Source organism: Eleutherodactylus coqui, chromosome 4 (genome assembly GCF_035609145.1).
Source record: "Eleutherodactylus coqui strain aEleCoq1 chromosome 4, aEleCoq1.hap1, whole genome shotgun sequence".
NCBI lineage: Eukaryota > Metazoa > Chordata > Amphibia > Anura > Eleutherodactylidae > Eleutherodactylus > Eleutherodactylus coqui.
This window is the reverse complement of record NC_089840.1, coordinates 75,550,834-75,574,326: the sequence shown is the minus strand read 5'-3', so window position 1 is coordinate 75,574,326 and position 23,493 is coordinate 75,550,834. Positions and strand designations below refer to the sequence as shown.

Genomic DNA, 23,493 nt, shown 5'->3' with positions numbered 1-23,493 from the left:
TTTTAGTTTTTTTCCCTTTTTTTATGCTAATATTAGAAAAAGCATAAAAAAGGGGTTTTTTTACATTTTTTTTTTTTACACTTTTCTTTTCTTTTTTTTATACTATTTGAGTCCCTCTGAGGGACTTACATCACTGTGCCTATGATCGCTGTCATAAGGCATGGCAGAGCTACTGCTCTGCCATGCCTTATCGCTTGTACAGCGATTATAGGCACAGGCAATACAGGACGCCAGTGTCTGGCGTCCTGTTGCCATGGTGACAGGCAGGGCTCTCGCGATAACATCGCGAGTTCCGGCCGGAGACACACAGGGATCACGATCCCTCTGTGAACTCTTTCCCTGCCGCGATCTACTTAGATCGCAGCAGGAAAGGGGTTAACAGCGGCGGGCGCATCTCCGATGTCCCCCCGCTGTTGGAGCGGGACGCCGGCTGTGACTGACAGCCGGCTCCCGCTGCGGGATAGCGCGGGATCTTATGTGATCCCGTGCTATCTCCAGGATGTACCGGTACGTCCTTTTGCGGGAAGTACCAGGCTCCCGGGACGTAACGGTTCGTCCTGGAGCGGGAAGGGGTTAATAAAAAATTTTAAAACTAATTTTTACACATTTTTTTTTTTTTGGTCCCCAGAGGGGACAAGTACTTGCGATGCTCCTGCAGTATGATGAAATACCATGATATTACATTATACTGAAATCTATCAAGTCATGCCACAGGCATGGCTTGATAGGCAATCTATAATGACAGCCATGGGCTTTTCAGAAGGCTCCTGGCTGTCATGGCAACTGCACAGCAACCCATGATCATTTTGCGGGGGGAATGCAGGACCCCTGAACAACGGTCTGAGCATTTCAATGCGCCTCTCAGAATTCACGGCATTCAAAGGGTTAGCAGAGGTGTGGCTTATCCGAGTTATAGCAGGATTGACCCGCGATCCCCATTCCATACACACCCCGAACCTGCATGACGTAACTGTACATCCTGTAGAGTTTAGGGGTTAATGTAAGTGTAGAAAATGCCTTCCATTTCAGCAGTCTATGTGGCAATATTTTAGCTCTGTTTGGCTGCGATTTTCATAAGTTGCATCTAATTGTAAATCTATTATGAAACATGATTTATTCTTATGTCATATTTTTTTAAGATATTACCACTCCTTTATAGAGACAGACTCTCTGTGGTAAGAATATGAGCTGCAGCAAAAGTTCAGAGTTTCTGAAGTTATGGTTGCAGCACTGAGTCTATTCATAAATGTCCAGATAAAGGCAAGGGAAACCTGAGGAACTGCGGGTATTCTTGTACCAGATGAACATCTCTGTGGGCACCAGTGGAAAATATCCATGTTAGATAAAAATGGAAACTAATATTTTATCAGCAAGTGGATGCATATAGTAGTAATGCCATGTCCGTGTTTTACCTGTTGTTCTCACCTCTGTGCCCGTCCTGCAGGCTATCTCACATGGCGTTCCTGGCACTGAGGAGATTGCAGTGTGCTTTGCCAATCGATCAGCAGTTCTCTTTCACCTTGGCCATTACTCTGTGAGTATTGTTTACATCCCTACTGTCGTTCGGTCCTGCACAAGATTTTAATGTAAATCATCATCTCAGTGAACCACATGCTGTAGATCTCAGTTTTTCTTAGCCCTGTCATTTTTCTTATTTCCTCTCTCACACCCGCTGTTGTACACTGTGATGTCTCCCTCATTCATCTGTCATTTCTCCAGCCGCGTCTTACAGAGCTCTAACTATTTTTTTAATCATGAAGACTTAGAAGAATATAAATAGCTTGTTCACAAGCCGCAGGTAGCATGGTAATTGAATTATTTTTCCAAAGACCTTTTCATCTTAAAGGAGCAGTCCCCATGACAAACTAGAGACTTAAAAATAACCTCTTAGCTACTTAGCCTGCAATTTGGGATTAAAGCCGAATGGTCCTTCTTACGCAGGCCAAATTCTCAGCCCGATGCAGCAAGCGGCGATCAACACACATGCCGATCAGCGCTCTTTTAAGTCTCTCTTACATAGCCCAAGAATTAGCTTACACGGACAAACAATGGCTAGATGATAATTTTTTCCTCATAGGTTAACTGTACAGCTCCCTCTTCACATGGGGAGATGTACCACCAATCCGTGCGCATTTTTATGCTCCTATAAAAGAGCTGATCAGACAAAAGAACACTTGTTTGGATGTTTCTTGGCTGATCGCTTGGCCCTTTATACAGCCCAGTTGTAGGTCGAATGAGTGGATGGAGGAACATCAGGAAGACTTGCAGCATATACCTCTGACAGAAGGCTTTGTATATCCCTCCGTATGTGATTTCAGTAGGATACGTCCTCTATAGATGAGGCCTTAGCAACTCGACCGGATGTCACATCCAGTCTTGACTAGAAGAGGAAGTGCCGTAGTGCCTTGATTTCAATGGGAGTGAAGCCTGTGCCCGCACTTCCTCCCCTGTCCACTTATGGCAACATACTGCCTGCTGCACTGGACAGCGGGGCCGGACGATCAGCTGATGGACGGGGGTCTCGAGCCGCAACCATCCATTAACTATTGATGAACTATCCAGAGAAGATAGTTCACCAGTGGAAAAAAGGGCAGGCAACCCCTTTAAGAAATCATGCTTCTCATGAGACAGTTTTGCTTCATGAATAAAATCCCCAAACTTCTGCAGATTTTATATTCACTCATTGTCAAAAATAATGAAGCGCCCAGAAAGAGTCGTCATAAATTTTTAATGTGTGATTGTAATTTTGGTATAGGTGTGTCACGGGCCTGGCTCTGGACTGGAATCTTGTGTTGTAGCCACTACTGGAAGGTAGCATAGGCAAGGAGTCACCAGGGTCAGGTACACAGTGCAGGACAGTGGGTTCAGACAAAAAAGTAGTCGAGGTCTGGTAATACAGGAGGACGATCAGTTGGTAGAGAGGCGGGTATGCAGGGAGGAAGCTTGATTACAGGCACAAAGCACAATAAACACACCAAGGAGCGAGGGAACAGGGACATGTTTATATAGGAGACTAATTGGGGAAGGTTCAAGACACGGAGTGGTCTAGACAGGGAAGACACGGATCTAAGAGCATGGAACAGGAGGCAAGGACAAGGAACACTGGACTAGGATTCAGGGGAGCTATCCAGCATGCTGAAATAGGTCAATAGGTAGGGCTACTGCTCTGAGTGCAGAAGGTCGGAGGGTTTAATCTGACAAGGTGATTACAATATCAGCACAAAAGGATAGTTTATTATGGAAAACTGAACTTAAGGGGAGTTTCCAGTATCTAGCTTGGATACAAGATGTGATACAGGCGGACATGGAGGCTCTAGTACCCTGTTGTACCGCCTCTAGCTTGGATACAAGATGTGATACAGGCGGACATGGAGGCTCTAGTACCCTGTTGTACCACCTCTAGCTTGGATACAAGATGTGATACAGGCAGGCATGGAGGCTCTAGTACCCTGTTGTACCGCCTCTAGCTTGGATACAAGATGTGATACAGGCGGGCATGGAGGCTCTAGTACCCTGTTGTACCGCCTCTAGCTTGGATACAAGATGTGATACAGGCGGACATGGAGGCTCTACTACCCTGTTGTACCACCTCTAGCTTGGATACAAGATGTGATACAGGCGGGCATGGAGGCTCTAGTACCCTGTTGTACCGGCTCTAGCTTGGATACAAGATGTGATACAGGCGGACATGGAGGCTCTAGTACCCTGTTGTACCACCTCTAGCTTGGATACAAGATGTGATACAGGCGGGCATGGAGGCTCTAGTACCCTGTTGTACCACCTCTAGCTTGGATACAAGATGTGATACGGGCGGGCATGGAGGCTCTAGTACCCTGTTGTACCACCTCTAGCTTGGATACAAGATGTGATACGGATGGGCTTGTAGGCTCTAGTACCCTGTTATACCGCCTCTAGCTTTGATACAAGATGTGATACAGGCGGGCATGGACGTTCTAGCACCCTGTTGTACCACCTCTAGCTTGGATACAAGCTGTGATATGGGCAGGCATGGAGGCCCTGGTACCCTGTTGTACCACGTCTAGTTTTGATACAAGATGTAATGCAGGCAGGCATGAGAGGCTCTAGTATCCTGTTGTACCACCTCTAGCTTGGATACAAAATGTGATACGGACGGGCTTGTTCGCTCTAGTATCCTGTTGTACCACCTCTAGCTTGGATACAAGGTGTGATACAGGCGGACATGGAGGCTCTAGTACCCTGTTGTACCACCTCTAGCTTGGATACAAGCTGTGATATGGGCAGGCATGGAGGCCCTGGTACCCTGTTGTACCACGTCTAGTTTTGATACAAGATGTAATGCAGGCAGGCATGAGAGGCTCTAGTATCCTGTTGTACCACCTCTAGCTTGGATACAAGGTGTGATACAGGCGGACATGGAGGCTCTAGTACCCTGTTGTACCGCCTCTAGCTTTGATACAAGATGTGATACAGGCGGACATGGAGGCTCTAGTATCCTGTTGTACCGCCTCTAGCTTTGATACAAGATGTGATACAGGCGGACATGGAGGCTCTAGTATCCTGTTGTACCGCCTCTAGCTTTGATACAAGATGTGATACAGGCGGGCATGGAGGCTCTAGTATCCTGTTGTACCGCCTCTAGCTTTGATACAAGATGTGATACAGGCGGACATGGAGGCTCTAGTATCCTGTTGTACCACCTCTAGCTTGGATACAAGATGTGATACAGGCGGGCCTGGAGGCATACAAGTTCATACAACATATCAGTCCACATTTGCTGTAACTGAGCCTCTAGTGCAAACTCTTAGATTGATTAAGTTGGTGTCCCTGATGAGTACCATAAATTTTCTATTGATGATAAATCTGGTAAGCAGGCAGGCCACGGAAGTGTTGTGGGGACATTCCTGTGACCCCCTTGTGTGTGCGACCGAACATTATCCTGCTGGAAAATGCCTCTTGGAGCCCTGTCATGAGAGGAACACATGTGTCTGCAGGATGTCCTGAACATATCACTGAGCTGTCATTGTCCTCATACCACTACTAGGGGTGATCGACTGTTGTATGTGATGTCCCCCCCCTCCCCCAGACATCACACCAGCAGGGGGCAGTGTGCCGCTCCACAGCAAAGACAGGATTGAGGTGCTCACCCCTAGATCTCCAGACACAAACATGGCCGTCACTACATACAAGGAACGTCTGAGAGCCTTTTTATAGGCCAAGGGTGGAACCACTTTTAGGGTCTCGGGTGACAAAACCGTTCATCTAATCACACCACAACTATAATCATTTGTATATCTGCCTGACATGTAACTAAATGCCACATTTTGCAGCAAAACGACAACTTCTTCTAGGGACTTGATTTATTTTTTAATAATGAGTGTAGTTATGAGCATATTGAAGTAGACTTTTCCTGTCCTTTTGGGTCAGTAGAGATATACAACTTGAGAGTTCAGGTATGAAGACCTTCAGCATTTAGTATGCACCGTATTGTGCAAACGGAAACCTCAGTGCCTACTGTCACCAAATTTTGCTGCAGATCTTTTAAAGTCACTCAAGGGCTTTTGAGTACCTGCCGCCTCAGGAATCGCCTAGCAGCCGGTGATGGCTTCCTTTTCCTGGAATGTCCAGGTAGTGCAGCCAGTGTTCCTTTAACTTTGCACTTATGAACTATGCTTCCAACTGTATCTCTCGGAACAGTCATTGCCTTTGCTATTTTGTATCTCTTTCCTTTTTACATCACACTGCTCCCTGTCACACCCCCTAACAGCACCATAATTTAGTTTATTGCACTGTGGGGACGTGACAGGTTCCCTTTTAAAAAAAATTTTAACAGCTGAAAGTTTGTAAAAATGGCAAATAAACTATTTTCAATCATTTTGATTGCAACTGTATAAGTACTGACTGCATCTTAAGCTTAATCTGCTTCAGCTGCAGTATAGCATGAACACTGTGAAACTCTGCACAAGAATGTGAAACCGTTTTTGACATTGTCTGTTCTCTTCTTCCTATGGGAATATATCAGACATGTTTGAAGGACATTGATCGCGCACAGGAGCATCGATATCCTGAGAGACTACAGAGCAAAATTCTTCAGCGAAAAGCAAATTGTTTGCAAAAACTGAAGCAGTGCAACATTTCTAACACTAAATCCCATGGGGCTGAAAGAAGGTGCGATGGGAACCATAAACAGCAGGAACTGAAGGGAAACCCTCAGCTGACCAACGCATCCAGCTCCTTGAAGCTAAAGTTTAGCACTTCTAAAGGGCGCCACTTGGTGGCTTCTGAGGATATAGCACATGGTGAACTTCTGATATGTGAGGAAGCTTTTGTAAGCGTAATAATCCCTGACAGAGGGACCGTCCTAAAGAAGAGCACATGGGATGTTTCAATTACAAACTGTGATCTTTACTGTCACCACTGCCTACAGAGGACTTTAGCTCCCCTGCCCTGTCAACACTGCAGTTTGGCAAGATATTGTACTTCTGAGTGCGTGGACCAGGCCTGGAAAAGTTATCACTGCATTGAATGCCCATTGGGTAACCTTCTTCTTGCTGTTGGTGTTTTTTGCCAAACGGCACTGAGGACAGTCCTGCTGACTGGTTACAGGCAGGTTTTAGACGTCTTGTTACATCAGGCTGTAGATGAAGAACCTAATCAACCATATTCCGCTGACTATAAATCTTTAGCCAGTCTTCTGTCACACAGTGAACATCACAAAGCGGAGCACAAGTTTCTCTGTGCACTTACTAGTGCCGCATTGTGCAAGAAATTGAATCCCGCTATGTTGAGAAGCATGGGAACATCGCTACCTACTCAAGATATTGTGCCACTGCAAGACGAATCCCGTGAAATGCAGATTCTTGGCTCCGCAATACTTCTTCATACACTGCAACTCCACTGTAATGCCCAGGCTGTGTTTATCATCCATGAAGAATATGAAGGTAATCATTCATTTTTATTCTTGATTAGGAGGGGTTGACCTGTCAGATCAAGTACTGGAGCCGTACAATGCCATGTGGAAAACAAGGGTGTGGTATAAAAACTCTCACCGTGTACATCATACAGATGGCACTGTATAATGCCTACTTGTTATGTGGATGTGTCGGCCAGAGGGACAACTTTCTTGACTTCCAGGAGGAGGTCATTAAGGCCGTAATATTTGGGGACCAGGAAGTGGGGGAGGCCAGTACTTCTGGAAGCGAGGCCATACGTATTGTACCAGGGCAACACTTTCCTGAAAGTGAAATTCCCTCCACTGGTAATAAGGGAAAGACCCAAAAGAGGTGCAGAGCAAGGACACCATTTATCGCTGTGAAACGTGCCGCATAAAAGATTGCTTCATAATACATTACTCGTCCCTGGAATTTAAATTTCATTATTGTGTTGAACCACCTTTTTATGATTTTTCCCTGATGTGCTCTGTATGCCTTTATACATAAAGCCACATGCCGATTCTTCCCTTCTGAGCCCTGCCATCTGCCCTGCCCAAACCGCATTTTATGTCCACATATGGGGCACTTCTCGGAAGAAATTGGGTAACACATTGTGGGGTACTTTTTCACATTGACCAATTTGATAACTAGCAAAAGTGCCAGTTACTATCACTTTACCTAAAACGATATTTTTGTCCTAAAAAAAAAATCACACTAAATTGCCTTCCTTCTAATTTGCTGTCTACTGCCTGTTCTCAGGTGAGGTCCCTCTAGTGAAAGAGATAACAAGACAGAGAACAGGAAGTGGAGGAGGGTGATGTCTCATGCTGGCTATAGATGTCTGTGGAAGGTGGGAGGAGGAAGCTGCTGTGGAGGGAGAGAAAGATACTATCATTGTCCTACATGATGGTATTATTTCTGTTAAAGACAAAGGGAGCAAAATCTGCAGTTTCTCCTTATGTATGGTGTAGAAGACATCATAGCGGCTAGATTTTACGCACTACAGACCGAAAGGTAGGCATAGATAGACCCCGGAGAAAGGAAAAAGGTTAAAAGTCATACAGTTGCCAGAAACAGTGTTAATCCTCATGTGCATGCACAAAAGTCAGGTTTGCTTAAAGTTTCTTTAAAAACAGAAAATCACAAAAGCTGGCTACATACAGTAAATAAAGTTTTATATGGCCAACAAGTGGGCATCCACGAGTATTTTTGTCTGGTCTTTTTGTTTTAAACTGCTTTTGTTTAGTATCTTTATATACAGTCTTTTGTTTCACCAAATCATCCATGTTTACAGAGTCGTCTTCCTCCCTGGTAGAAAGCAGCAAGAGTTCCCGTTTAGCCACAGCGCTGTTCCCTGTCCTGAGCCTACTAAATCATTCTTGTGACCCAAATACCAGCGTGTCCTTCCAAGGCACATCTGTCATGGTTAGAGCTAGCAGATCAATCACAAAAGGAGAAGAAGTACTCCACTGCTATGGTACGTTTCACTGCTGCTGTTTTCCAGTACATTTTATGTATTAAAGGGGTATTCTGGGACTTGATGAACTTAATTATTTTAATAGACGATGGAGCAATAAAACGTCCTCTAATATAGTTGTATTACCTATATTGTGCCACTTAGTTGATCCTATGATGCTTTGTGGCTTTGTGCCTCTTCGCTGGCTTCCACTGACATCCTGACCATTCTTCAAATGCACTTATCTTCCAGTCCTGACCACCTCCTGTCATGCCTCATATATGTTCAGTAGCTGGATGGGCGGACAGGGCGAGAAGATCACAGTACATGCTCACTCAGCAAGCACAGCACTGCCTGTTGGCTATACGCATACTGTAGCTCCTTGGACCTCTCATCTCATGCTATACAAGCCCTTGTTGAAGGGGCTCACGAACACCCAACACTACTTGTACTCGCACAGCTCAATGTGAGCAGGACCAGAGAGCTGCACTATGTGTGTAGGTGTGAGTGAATACTAGCGGCAGGGGGCGTCAATGAGCCACTTCTACAAGGAGAGCATTGTTCTGATCAAGGGCGTTATGCCAATCAGAGGCCACAAGGGGAGCATTAGGAGCTACAAGGGGAGAACTGTGACGATCAGGGTCCACAAGGCCTGCAATATGCTGATAAGACCACTAGGAAAGCACTGTCTACCGGAGCCACAAAGGGGTACTGTTCCTACAGGGGGCCACAAGGGGAGTGCTATGACTTCCAGGGGCCACATGGGAAACACTATTACTGATTGATAAAGAGTTTTAGGAGGAGGATACCACAGGCTGTAACTGTCATAACTATGATAAACTACAGTTGAATGCAACCACAGAATATCACATATGATGATTTACTGCACACTACAACAGTTCTCTTCTATGGAGGTCGATTACGGTTGCAGCTATAGCTACTATCCGTCTGATACTAGCTTTCTCCCATTCAATGGGGATGCATGTCCTGGGTTTAGTGGGAGGGGTTTAGCATGAGATGTGGAAGAAGGAGAATGTACTGTCTGAGATGCAGCCAAGGGGATTATGGGAGATGTAGTAGGACAGAACTCTGTGAGCAGGAAGTGCAGGATGTAAACAGCAACAATGCACAGTGGACTCCACAGAATGAAAAGGAGACCTGAAAATCAGGAGGACAGGGAATGGATGGATTTAATATAATAGTACTGTGTGATGATTTGTGACTATTTTGAGTTTGGGCTCGGACAACCACTTTCACCTTCATGACTTTGTCTTTTAGGCCTCATGTCCACGGGCAAAAGAAGAATTAAAATCCGCAGTGGATTTTAACTCTTCTCCTGCCCGCGGATCCGCATCCCATAGGGATGCATAGATAAATACCCGCGGATGGTCAATAAAAGTGATTTTTTTAAAAATGGCATATGGAAAAATCTGGACCATGCTCCATTTTCGTGCGGGTCTCCCGCGGAGACGGCTCCCGCGGGCTTCTATTGAAGCCTATGGAAGCCGTCCGGATCCGCGGGAGACCAAAATCGGAATTTACTCACCTGCTCCGGATCTTCCCTTCGCCGCGGCTTCATCTTCTCTCCGTCGCGGCCGGATCTTTTTTCTTCAGGCCGGCACATGCGCGGGGCACGCAACCGACGTGCCCTGCGCATCCGCCGGGCCGAAGAAAGAAGATCCGGCCGCGACGGAGAGAAGATGAAGCCGCGGCGAAGGGAAGATCCGGAGCGTGCGAGAGGTGAGTAAATTCTTATTTTTATGCCCCATGTCCGCGGGGCAGGAGGGACCCGCTACGGATTCTACATGGAGAATCCGTAGCAGGCCTGATTTTCCCCGTGGACATGAGGCCTTAGTCTAACCATTAATCATTATGCTGGATGTTTTCTATTTATATTTAATAATGATAATAGAGGCACCTATTAAGACACATGGCTGCCTAAATGGAAGGAAGCAACTATGTGTTTATTTGCACCTACTGTGGACATCCGTTCTGGGTGTGAAAATCTTGGATAAATGTATCATGAATAGAGTATTGTAACCAGTATCAATACAATATTTTTTTCTTTTTCTTTAATGTCTTCTAGGGCCTCACAAATCACGAATAAACTTGGAGAAAAGGCAAAAGTTGCTGAAGGATCAGTATTTCTTTGCTTGCCAGTGTGAGGCTTGTACCGAAGAGCAGCGGTTAACAGAGGACAACCCCTGTGATTTCTGTTGTCCAAAGTGCCATTCCTTGTTAAAGGTGGTAAGTTTACGTGTATTAGCAGCTGAACTACTGTATAACGTGGTGATGTAGTTATACAGGATGCATAAAAAAACTTAAATGTATCTTTTCTCATGAAGGGTAAGGATGAGCTACACTGTGTCAATGTATCCTGTGCGCATTGGGTGAGAAGAGAAGACTTTTTGCTCCGTCTACAGAATCTTCAGCGTGCTGTTCATAAGGCTCAGGAGCAACTGCACAACAACAATTTAGGTGACTTTATAACGGCACATGTGGGCTTTAGTACATATTCACAACTACGTAGGAAAGGGCTATAGAAGGCTGGTCGCCGATGCAACCTATAATTTGCAAATGACTACAATCTTAGTAGCAAAGAAAAGGCTTTTGGCAGCATTTAGAGGTGCAAAATGTAGAAGGAGTTTATTATCCCATCAGAATACAAATGCAGCGACGTTTCGACCACAAGGTCTTTTTCAAGCTTGAACGAGACCTTGTGGTCGAAACATCGCTGCATTTGTATTCTGATGGGATAATATACTCCTACCTTTTGCACCTCTAACTGCTGCCAAAAGCCTTTTCTTTGCTACTTGGGAGTGCTTGAGGGGACAAAGGTTTGGGTCCCCTCCCTCTTTGGCTATTGCATATCACGGTCCGACCCAGAGTGGGTTTTCTACTGGTGCTGCTGACGCAACCTTCTCTTTCTATCAGGACTTTGCAATCTTGTCATGATTTGCGACTAGCTCTGCTATAGGTTTTTCACGTCTGTAACGTTAAGGGAAGAAAAATACACTTCTCCCGGCCTGCAAAAGATCATAGCATGCCAAATAACTGCTGGACCTACCTCCTGCCAGAAAAGCCAGCATACCAGAAACATCAGCCAGGTAAGTTGTGCAGCGGCATGTGGGAATGATTACTGTAGGCAGATGAGCGCATTGTTCATAATGGCAGTGCATCCTAGCACAAAAAGGGCTTGTTATACCGGCCCTGCAAGAGCAAGCCATGTAATGAGTTCACATTCAGGCGCACAGAGGCGGGCACGTCCTCCCTACAGATTTATTCACCACTGGGCTGTTATGAAGCAAGAGTCAAAGTGGGCAACTTGTAACGGACTTGTCGTGGTGGGTGGGACTATTTGTCAATGTAGAAACAAGACGTATATTAAAATGAGTTTCAGTGTGAAGGGTGTGTGTGTGTATGTGTGTGTGTGTGTGTGTGTGTGTGTGTGTGTGTGTGTGTGTATTGTAGAAGTGCCGTACACAAAGTGGCCTTTATTTGAATGTGTGCCAATCAGCAGGAATAGCTGTGTGGGTGTCTCTGGAGGAGTTAAAACCTCCAGACACGGCTGCTCCAGTAAGAAAGGGAATAGAAGCGCAGAGCAAGCTAGACAGCTCCTGGTAGTAGGGAACTCAGTTATTAGGGGAACATACAAAGCAATCTGCCACAAAGACCGGAATAATCAAACAGTGTATTGTCTTCCTGGCGCTCAAGTTTGACACATCATGGATCAGGTTGACAAATTACTGGGAGGAGCTGGGGAGGATCCAGCAGTCGTACACATTGGCACCAATGACGAAGTTAGAGGTAGGTGGAGGGTCCTTAACTATTTTAGGGAATAAGAGGTCCGCTTAAGGCAAGGATTTCCAAGGTAGTGTTTTCTGAAATACTACCTGTACCAGGTGCCACACCAGAAAGGCAGAGGGAGATTATGGAGGTAAACAAATGGCTCAAGAGTTGGTGTTAAAAAGGAGGAGGTTTGGGTTCCTGGATGGGCTGCATCTCAATGGGAAGGGTGCAGCTGTGCTGAGGGAGAAAATGGTTTGAAGGTTGGAGAAGTGTTTAGAATAGGGCAGGCTCGGTCTAGGTCCTTCCTGCTGCTCCCTAGAGCTCCAGCGCAGCTCCCGCAGTCTTCGGCCGCCCACAGAGGATCACTTTCTGTCTACAGGATACATAAATCCTGCCTCCATGAAGCGATGGCTGTGATTGGCTGAGCAGTGCTCGAGGAACCAATCAGTCGTTACTTGGAGGAGGTGGGATTTATGAATTGGCTGAGCCACCGCATTGGTCAATTCATAAATCCCACCTCCACAAAGTGATGGCTGTGATTGGCTGAGCAGCCAATCAATGTAGTGCTCGAAGGACCAATCAAAGCTATTGCTTCGTTGAGGCAGGATTTATGAATTGGCTGAGCTGCGGCGCTTGAAGAACTAATCGCGGCCATTGTTTTGTGGAGGCGGTATTTATGTATCCCGTAACCAGGAAGTGATTCTGTGTGGGCAGCCGAGTACTGCGGGAACCGCATAGAGGCTTTGGAAAGCAGCGGTAGGGACCTGGACCGAGTCTGCTGGGTAAGCAAAACAAGACATTCCCCGAAAATAAATAAGCCCTAGGGCAAAAATTAATATAAGGCCCTTTCTTATTCTCGGGGAAACACTGTATGTATGTGAAGGAGATGGACATGTGGAGTCTCTATAAGTAGAAATACATGGAGGGAAAATCAATAATAAAGTTCTTGAAGGAGTTTTCTATGGACCACCAAATATAATGCAAGGTGCTGAAAATCTATTACTAAGGTAAATAGATAAAGTGGCAGATCAGCGCCTCTTAGGTGATGTATTATTATTTTTTCCTGCAGCCAGGGCTTAGTTTAGGGCTTTTACAGTAGGATTTCCTACTGTTAATGTTCCTTTTCAACAGAAAGGAAGGCTCCATAGGAAAACATGGGCTACAAAACATCGCAAATCGTGGCTGTATAGAGAATGCCAAGATTCTTGTATTCTCGCAGGCTACAAATTATAGCTTGTGTGGAAAAACCTATAGGAAAGCATGGGTTCCACATACATGCAATTTGTAGCACTGTCACATTGCGACAAAATCACGCGATAAAGTCGCCCATGTGGATGTGGCCTTATAGGATTGCTAGAGAGAGCAGAGGGCAAAAATCCTTGTGAGTTCTCGGAATCGCTTCTCAAGAAGACGTACGGCTCCGATTCTCTGTCACCTCTGCTCTGTGTTGAAAGGGTGCATTGCATTCCATCTAGAGCCCCAGCACCTGAAGCCCCCCCCCACCCCCCACCCCGTGCACCCTTATAGCCAAGTTACTCAACTACAAGGATTGGAACTCTATCGCATGAAGGAGCCGCTGAGGGTGGAGGGGCAATCGGTCTGCATTTTCCCGGATTTTTCTCTGGAGGTGCAACAGAGACGACAAAAGTTTACGGAAGCAAAGAAAATAAGCAGCTTGTGTACACAATGTTATATCCTAGACCGAAGGTGATCAAGAACAGTTGCTCTTTTTCGGGTTAAGTTCCTGCACCGTATATACTACACTCCTTCCAGACTGCACCTTATAGGTAATGGAGGTGTCTACCTGAGCATTATGAGGTGATACAGTAGAGAATACCCGCTTGACCTAAACTCTGTCTTCTTTCCTTTCCTTTTTGCTAAGAGTTGCGCTGTGTTGTTGAGGCGAGGGCGGTTATTATAGTTCTTTTCGTCATTATTTTCGGACTTCAGGTTTGGGAGCCCTTTTTCTGTGGTTCTTTTCATTATTAATAATTGATAATGTAAAAATACATAGCCAAATGTTATGATTTATGAGGAATGAATGCACATATACAAACAATTGGGCTTTTTGTATTTCCATGTACTATGTTGTACCAGTATGACGTGCACTTTTTTGTGCCCACTGTCTTCGTTTACCTCTCTATTTTATTTTGGCTGAATAAAAGTTCCTTTAAAAAAAATAGGGAAACCACTGGGTAACACTGACATGGAAAAGGATTTGGGGATTTTAGTTAATTGTAAGCTTAACTGGAGCAATCAGTGTCAGGCAGCTGCTGCCAAGGCAAATAGGATCATGGGTACATCAAAAGAGGTCTAGGGGCACATGAGGAGAACATTGCTCTTTCTCTTTACAAGTCACTGGTCAGACCACACATGGAATATTGGGGACAGTTTTGGGCACCGGTACTCAAGAAGGACATATCGGGGCTTGAGCGGGTACACAGGCAGACAACTAAAGTAATAAATGGAATGGGTGGACTACAATACCCAGAGAGGTTATATCAGAATGGGGGTTACTCACTTTAAAAAAACAAACAAAAACTGTTGAGAGCCAACTAATAGCTACATATTAATATATCAACAGACATAACAGAGATCCCTCCCATCATCTATTTGCACCTAGGACTGTGACTGTAACAGGGAGGCACCTTATACGTCTAGTGGACAGAAGGTTTCTACACCAGTTTAGAAGGCGGTTCTTTACTGTAAGAGCAGTGAGACTACTGTCTGAAGACATGATAATGGTGAATTCGATAAAAGAGTTCAAGAGGGGCCTGGACGTCTTTCTTGAGCATTATAATATTACATGTTATAGCCACTGACAGAAGGGCCGGTAATCCAGGGATTATTCCGATTGTCAGTCAGGAAGGAATTATTTTCTACCTCTTTGGTTTTTTTGCCTTCCTCTGGGTCAACATTGGGGGGTAATAGGCTGAACTAGATAGGCATGTGTCTTTTTTTAGGTCGGAAGGGGTATCATCACTCCTAAAGGAAAGCACCTAGAAGGTGAGTGAGGAGACTTATAAGGCCATGCATGCTCCTCTAGGAAATGTATGCAAACAAGGAAGATGGAACAATACCTCTGCAGCACCACCTATTAGATGGCAGCATTCCTGCAAATCAATGTCCAACCCTTTATACAGGTCTTTAGAACAATGATTGGGAATTCACAACCAAGCCAGAATCCATACACAGACAGCTGTTTTGGGGTCTTTGCCCCTCATCAGTGTGCAGTAGGATCCTGGCTTCTCACTGTGGTCGGTCGAGTAATCAGGAGGAATAGGGACTCAGGATCTCTGTTTTAGTGGTTGTGGGGTGCTGCAATCGGATATTTATCGATTATGGCAAAACCCTTTTACCTCTTAGTTGGTCGTTAAGGTGCCTGTTTGCAGTTTAATGACCAACTAATTTTACATTTTTTCCCAGAGCCTTCACTTTTTAAATTTTTCGACAAGATTAGTTATTTTCACCTTGTTTTTTTGTACTTTTTTTAATGGCTTGTACTGAGCAGATTAAATAATGTAATAACTTTTTTTCTCTGGTCATTATGAACGCAAAGATAGCAGATGTGTGATATATATATTTATTTACATAGTAAAGGGGGGAGCTTTGCCGTTTTATTATTTTTTTATACTGTTTTTTGATTTTGGTCCCACTAGGGGAATTAAATATCACCATATTTTATCATTCTTTTAATACACTACTATACTTCAGTATAGCAGTATATTATAAAGCCTATGAAGCTCAGCCAGAAACTGAGCCTCCTAGGCCACCGTAGCTGGCAGTCCCAGGTGTTCTATGCTATGCTGAGAAGAAGGTCCAATGGGTGACAGAGAGCCCTCTCCCTCTGTCAGCGTTTTACATGCCGCAGTTGCACTAACCACAGCATATAAAGGGTTGAACAGCGGGGATCGGCTGTTTCTCTAGTCCCCGCTGTTTGAGCAGGTGCCAGGCTGTTATCCACCCACTCCTGAGATCCATGCCAAGTTTTCGTTACAGCAGCCGTAAAAAGGCAACTGCAGCAGAATAAAGCACATTAATGGCTGCCATCAAAAGACATATAGCCGGTCGTTAAGGGGTTAAGCAAAACTTTTAAGTAAACATTGTAGAAAAAAAATTAACCACTTTGCTATGCTTAGTGCAGGACTCGAACTGGTGGTACACGACCTATTTTGAAGTGGCATATCACAGTAAATCAGTTCTACTTGCAGTCTTCTCTTTGTTCCTGTAAATTATGCATTTGATGCCGTGTAGAATTTGAAGAAATAATACATTAATTAATTCCATCCTTCGTCGAAAAGTGTTTTTCAGTGCCCATGAATGACAAGACCTTAGGACATTTGGGACTCTTGATTGTCAGAGCAAAAGGGTTGCAAGAGCAAGGCACATATATAAAAGCAAAGTGACTCTTCTAAAGATGTTTGGTGTTATCATAAGCTACTTTTTGGTGTCAGTCCACATGCGTTAATTCTACCAAATCTCATGTCTACATCTTTGTTTTCATCTTCAGATGCAGCGATAAGGAGACTGATGTCATGTTTATCAGAAGGCAAGGAATTTCTCTCTCAGAATCACATGCTGTTTGGAGAGATCTTTGATCAGCTGGCTCAGGCTGAAGCCTCAAAAGGTAATTTTTTCTTTTTGTTTTGGGTTTCTTTTTCTTTGCAAGAATATGTGAATATTATATGCACCCTTCAAATCTCACTTGATCTGTACTATCCTTTGTAGGTGACTGGACTACAGCAGCAGGGCACCTTAAAAATAGTATTCAGCTTGTGAATCAACGATATGGACCAGCCAGCATAGAACTTGGACATGAACTTTTCAAGCTGGCTCAGATTTTATTCAATGGGTAAGTTGGTTCCATATTGACTAATTTAATAATAGACTGATTTGTGGCTGTGGTCTAAATACTGAATGAGCACTTTATTAGACACACCCATCTAGTAGCGTATTGGACCTCCTTTAGAACACTAGCAAATTGTAGTGGCATCCATCCACCGGTAATGGAGGACCCAAGATGTGCCAAGAAAACATTCTTCACACCCTTATTGCACCTCTGGCAACCTGAGCTGTAGACACCTGACAGAAATTCGGACCCTCCCCATCAGCATGGTTCAACAGAAATCTCTGTTTTTGTTTTTTTTTTAATGCTCATTGATCCAATTTACCATAGTAACATAATTTGTAAGGCTGAAAAAAAAACATGTAATGTTGATCCAGAGGAAGCCAAAATAAAACCCATGATATAGAAGTCAATTTACTCATTTTAGGAGAAAAAAATCCTTTCCAAACTCTAAATGGAGCATCGGCACTGCATTTTTTTTGACTGTGCACCACCTGTTCGTCAGAAGGATTTTTGACAGTGGCATACCTATAAGGGTCGCAGAAGTTGCAATTGCAACCGGGCCCCTTAATCTGGGAGGCCGAGAGGATCTCCTTACCACACTAATGTTGCTACCTTCAGATCTTAACACTTTCATCCTTCACACAGCATTCAGCTGGCACATGGGAATGTGTGCTGGCTGCATCCTCTTTCCTTGACTCCAACCAGACTCGGACTGATGAGTCCGGGAGCTGGTATATCACGCAGTGGGCCCCTTAACCTAGATTTAGGCCTCCTTATTTAACAAGAGCGCATCAAGACTTGTTCACTTGATTTTATTGTACACTTTTGGGGCCACGTGTCTAATTTCCATACAAGGACGCTCCAGTCATAAAAAGGCAGCTGTCTCTAATAAAGTGGCCATTCATTGGTTATTGTATTTTCAATAGAGCGTTAAATCTTATTACCCATCCTGTCTTGTAGACGTGAAGTACATGATGCTATGGGTGTTATATTGAGAGCACGGGACATTCTGTCAATGCACTATGGACCTGACCATACCATGGTGCAAGAGCTGCAAGAAATGAGGACATGTCTGCTGGAGCTTCCTGGGATGAGCCTTGTATAAGAGCATTATTTTTCCTCTAATTGACTACCTAAAGTTTGTGGTGCTTCTTGCGCTCATGTACTTCACAAAAAAGCAGTACTTTTATATGATTGCATCTCTCAGCACTTGTGAACTCCCAGGACACACTTGCAATTAATGTATCTTTGTGAAGCGACTGCTAGGGGAACGTTCTTGACTAATTAGACTTGTTACACATTCTGTGGATGTTGCTATTCTCGTTGCATGAATTATTTTTATAAACCAAATCATTCCATGAGCGGGTTAAATTTCCGGTGAAGCAATGAAACAAGAGGAGACGTGATTCCTGAGCAATAAGTAAATCAGACTTTATTGCATTGGTTTGTTCTAACATATATAGCAGAGGGTAAGAGTTCAGCTGAGACCTCCCCAGTATATAACAGAACACCAGGTAGGAAAATGCAGATTTTATTTCATGGAATTAGTTTTTTAGTTTTTTTTTTTTTCTTTAGAAAGGGTATACCCCTAAATGAAAATTGAACATGGAAATGATACAGGGGTGAAATGTGAGGGGGCTCTAAACAGGCTCTCGTGCGTTTATCAAGACACTCGGTTTCCGACTTAGGTTCTCCACTTGTTGGGTGACAGAGACAGCATGTATATCACAGGGTCTCAAGTAGGGATGAGCGAGTATACTCGCTAAGGCACTACTCGCTCGAGTAATGTGCCCTAGCCGAGTATCTCCCTGCTCGTCCCTAAAGATTCGGGGGCCGCCGCAGCTGACAGGTGAGTTGCAGGGGGGAGAGAGGCAGAGAGAGATCTCCCCTCCGTTTCTCCCCCGCAGCTCCCCGCCCCGCGCCGGCCCCCGAATCTTTAGGGACGAGCGGGGAGATACTCGGCTAAGGCACATTACTCGAGCGAGTAGTGCCTTAGCGAGTATACTCGCTCATCCCTAGTCTCAAGACTTCATTAGAAGGTAATGAAGAATAACCAGCGTGTTCTCTTACAGTCCCCATACACATTAGGAAAAAGATGGCAGATGACTGTCCTATATGTATGGGGTTGTCAGGATTCTCCCTATCAGATGATGTCAGTGGAAAGAAGAATCGCACACACTGAATTTTAACATCTGAGCTTTTTGTTGTCCCCGGAGATAAGCCATCGCCAGAGCTGTCTGGTAGAGCATTACCTCCCTCTGCCTATTGAAAACACACAAACGCTCAACCAAACCAAGCGTTCATGTGTGTGCGGGAGCCGAGAGAAAAAGCTGTCAGCCGAGTAAGTGCTCTTTGTCCAACAGCTATTGAAGGTGTATGAGCACCTTTATAGTATGTACATGGATCACTGACACAGAGAAGCTCAACTGTTGATGCTTAAAGGGGTTGTCTCACCTTCTATAAGCCCATAAACCATATAGTACTACTTGGTGGCCATCCATATAATATATGAACGGACTGGGTCTGCCAGAACAAGAGCTTCTGATTGTTAGCACCTCTCTGCCCTGACTCGTAGAGGGGAGTCCTGTCTTACAGAGGCAACCCCTTTACAGCTTTATCCAAATAGTTGGGACTTATTTTATTTCTATATCCAAACTCTGCATTTTTTAATATTTTTATGTGATTCCAATCTTTGCTGGAAATAATTTTCTATTCCAAAGTCATGCAAACAATTCAGCACTTGGGCTCAATGATGCCGGGCCTATTCCGTTCCCAGAAGGGATTTTAGATAGCATTGTTTTGAAGCAACCACTGCCTCTACAAACTGCTTGGTAAGCCCATACTTAGCAAAAGCGCTTGTTAAGACAAGAAGTGTATACATTGATACTTAGGTTACAATTCATGGTATCTGCTTTAATGTGAAAGTCTGACCCTTTTAATCTGCAAAACAGGCTAATAATTCTGCGCTGCTAAATTTCTTAATGTATCTTTTATAGCAATTGAAGCTTTGTAATTCTGATCTAGAGGTCCCAATTCATTGCATATAACATACATACATTTAAAAAATGTATGTCTACCTGCAGCCGCCACTAGGGGGAGCTTATTGCACAATGCTGGAGTACATTACACTCAATAATAAAACAGTATGCAGTAAGCTCCCTCTAGTGGTGGATGCAGGCAACCAGCGTGTTATCTTTTAAATGGACAGTAAGTCTTTGCAGGGGATTCTGAGTTCTGTATCAGAAAGTAGAACATCAAACTCTACAAAGTTATGCTGGTAGATTACTCTACACAGAATTATGGACCTGCAAAATAAGGGTAGACATTTAAAAATAAGAGATGTAGCTGTATTTCCCATTTTGAACCATATGTGAACAGTGAATACATATAGTATTGCACTGTGTTTGTATTAAGATTTTCTATAAACTTGGGGGAATCTGGTGCAGATATGAAACTCCTGCAGTTTGGAGTTAAACGTTTTCTTTGGTATTAGAGGGCAAGAATAGTCACATTGACATTAAAATCCAGAATTCATTGTAAGGGTAATTATTAACGTTGCAACAGTCAAACCCCAATGGGATACATGGTACTTAACCAGAAACCGCTTTGGGGTTCATTACTTTTCCAATGAACAGGAGAGCACCATTACTATCAGAACGGAGAACAAACAGGAATGGATGGTTCAGGTGATACTGTAGTGGGAAGTGTTGGCGAGTCCCGGGGTCCACTTTTGGTGCACTTTCTGCTCCATCTTCATTCAGTTCTAGGACAGCCTTGTGCATAACATTCGTGAACTTCAGTGACTTGGAAGAGATCTTACTGAAGTCAGGATTGGAGAAGAGAGGTTGAAGTTCTGAAATAACAATATACATGTATTATTACATCTAAACGGCTGGAATAATGACACTAGATGTTATCTATCATGCAGGACATGGAAGAAGACACATACATGGTACTATTGAATGAGAGAACCCTTTGTACTGCCTTATATAATATGTCACCCCTGAATGTATTAACATACAGAGTTAAATACTGTCACAAAGGATGTAATATGCAGTAATAACCAGGATGTCACCTCATTAGCCAAGGCATTGAGCTGCTCTCACTCTTGAGGACTCATTGCAGCCATATTTTACATGTCGACCCCCCCCCTTTAAAGTCAGTGGGCGCCAGGTAATCCACAGTAGATAGGTGTTGGCCGAATGGTCGTTCAGCAGACCGCTATCTCTCCCGACTCTGCCATACACATCCACACTCAGCTTGTATGTAGTGAGGTGATAAAATTGCTTCTAAAACCCCTTTAATAACTCTGAAGAGTATCTACAGAAACCTCTACATTGACCCAATTGTTTATGTGCATTCTTAGTAAATGAGATCTCTTCTCTCTCACGAGGGCTATTAGAGCACCAACAATAGAATATTTTTTTTTAGCAAAGATTATGTGGATATCATTTTTTATTTTTTTATTTTTGTTTTGTAAGTACCAGAAAAAAAAGCTACAGAAGAGATGATGATTAAATCAAGGCCGCACAGAAAATAGCAAAATATTCTCCTGCCGTGAAAGGGCACAGCCAGGTTATTACTATCCACCTGCTTTCAAGCATCAAGTAGTCTAAAATGTACAAAGAGACAAAAGAAGTCAAAACATACTCATCTCCTGAAGTGCATCTCCGAGTTCAGCGGCGTAGTCCACCTTCAGTTTCGGTAGGCTTAATGTTATGGTGACTGATTGCAGTGCCCGATCTATGTCATGTACAAACTCAGATGTCAGACCTTCTTCAATTAATGTCAGGTTCTGGGTGACTGTCAGAGGGAGGAAAAACATGATGCTGACTTCTCCAGTCAATTTCAGCTGGACAATCTAGGGAGAGATAACACAAGTGGCATTACTATTACACAGCAGTATGTGGGGAAAATGACAATTATTTGGGATTAGAGATGAGCGAGCGTACTCGCCAAGGCAAACTACTCGAGCGAGTAATGCCTCATGCGAGTACCTGCCCGCTCGTCTCTAAAGATTCGGGTGCCGGCAGAGGAGAGCGGTGAGTTGTGGGAGCGAACGGGGGGGGGGGGGGGGGGGAGTGAGAGAGAGACGTCTCATCCCCTTTCCTCCCCCGCCGCTCCCCACCCCGTGCCGGCACCCGAATCTTTTGAGACGCCCGGGCAGGTACTTGCATAAGGCACTACTCACTCAAGTAGTTTTCCTTAGTGAGTGTGCTCGCTCATCTCTATTTTGGATATAAAGGTGTCTAGTACTGCTGCTGGTAACCCATTTAAGAGTTCAGGGCTGAACAGCATTAGCAGACCATAGGAAAGAATATTGCGTTATTTGTGGCAAAAAAAGGAAAACTGGGTGAAATTGACACGGATGTAGATGTATCAAAACTAGTGCAAAGGAAAAATGGAGCTGCTACCCATATGTACTAAAGCTGAGCTGGAATGTTGTTGCTATGAGCTACTCTGCTTTTTAATTGCACTACGGCAGTAACTGAGGGGCGAGGTATGGCACACCAGAGAGAATGGCCCAGCATTAAGTATAACACACTCTAAAGGCTTCCATAGCTTAACCCCTTAACGACAAGTGCCATACATATACTGCTCTCTTCAGGTGTCATTGCATATAGTGAACTCCTGGACTCTCTTAACGACAAGTGCCATAGATATGCAGGGCTCATCAGGTATCATTGCATGCAGTGGACTCGAAAACTATTTTAACGATGAGCGCCCTTATACGCTGTGGGTGTTAGCTGGCCGAAATAGCCATAATTGGAAATAATTCTGATCCTGCCTTTGACCCTTTAGATGCTGCTGTCAGTACTGACAGGGGCATGTAAATGGTGTAACAGACATAGGGGGTTCCCTCTGCCACCTGAACGGCTTGCCTGTGACAAAATCGTGGGCTGCTATTAGGTTTCCACGGCAGCCTGGGACTTTGTGAAGGCACGTGGCAGAGCTTAATAGAATGCCTGCAAGTGCACCATATACTGCAATACTCAAGTACTGCAATATATTGTACATGCAATCAGATAGTTCAAGTCCCCTACGTGGACTAAAAAAAATTGCATTAATAAAGTTTATTAGTAGTAAATATAAAAAATGGAAAAAGTTTTTTTAAAAACCCTCTTTTTGTCTGTCATGGCATAAAAAAAAATTGATTGCCACATCTGTAAATGGCCATTTTATTACATTTTACATAATTTATCTTGCACAATGAATGCTGTTAGAAAGGAAAAGATGGAATGCCAGAATTGTTGTTTTGGTTTTTTTTTTGTTTTTTTTTTGGTCACTCCATCTCCAAGACCAACTGAAATAAAGAGTTATCTAAAAGTCTTATGCACCCCAAAATGGTAAACGAAACTACAGCTTGCCCTGCAAAAAGCAATGCCCTCATAGTGGCCCATCAAATTGAAAAATGTATAGGGGTGAAAACCTAGCATCAACAGCTTTGATTTATGGAGGCTCCATTCAGAGCCTGCAGCGCATATCTG

At 44.1% G+C, this 23,493-nt stretch overlaps 2 protein-coding genes across 2 annotated transcripts in view; one reads left to right on the top strand and one right to left on the bottom strand.

Annotated features, from left to right (window-relative positions):
- The window catches only part of SMYD4 (SET and MYND domain containing 4), a 40,502-nt gene extending 22,084 nt beyond the window's left edge, over positions 1-18,418 (top strand). The window contains exons 4-11 of the mRNA XM_066599691.1: positions 1,445-1,534; positions 6,002-6,920; positions 8,206-8,388; positions 10,454-10,614; positions 10,713-10,845; positions 16,667-16,783; positions 16,885-17,008; positions 17,966-18,418. Of these exons, the coding sequence (XP_066455788.1) occupies positions 1,445-1,534; positions 6,002-6,920; positions 8,206-8,388; positions 10,454-10,614; positions 10,713-10,845; positions 16,667-16,783; positions 16,885-17,008; positions 17,966-18,110 (1,872 nt within the window). The 3' untranslated portion in view covers positions 18,111-18,418. The remainder of the gene's footprint in view (positions 1-1,444; positions 1,535-6,001; positions 6,921-8,205; positions 8,389-10,453; positions 10,615-10,712; positions 10,846-16,666; positions 16,784-16,884; positions 17,009-17,965) is intronic.
- Positions 18,412-23,493, bottom strand: part of SERPINF1 (serpin family F member 1) — a 75,193-nt gene continuing 70,111 nt past the window's right edge. The window contains exons 7-8 of the mRNA XM_066599692.1: positions 21,656-21,866; positions 18,412-20,858 (exon numbers count right to left, since the gene is read on the bottom strand). Of these exons, the coding sequence (XP_066455789.1) occupies positions 20,596-20,858; positions 21,656-21,866 (474 nt within the window). The 3' untranslated portion in view covers positions 18,412-20,595. The remainder of the gene's footprint in view (positions 20,859-21,655; positions 21,867-23,493) is intronic.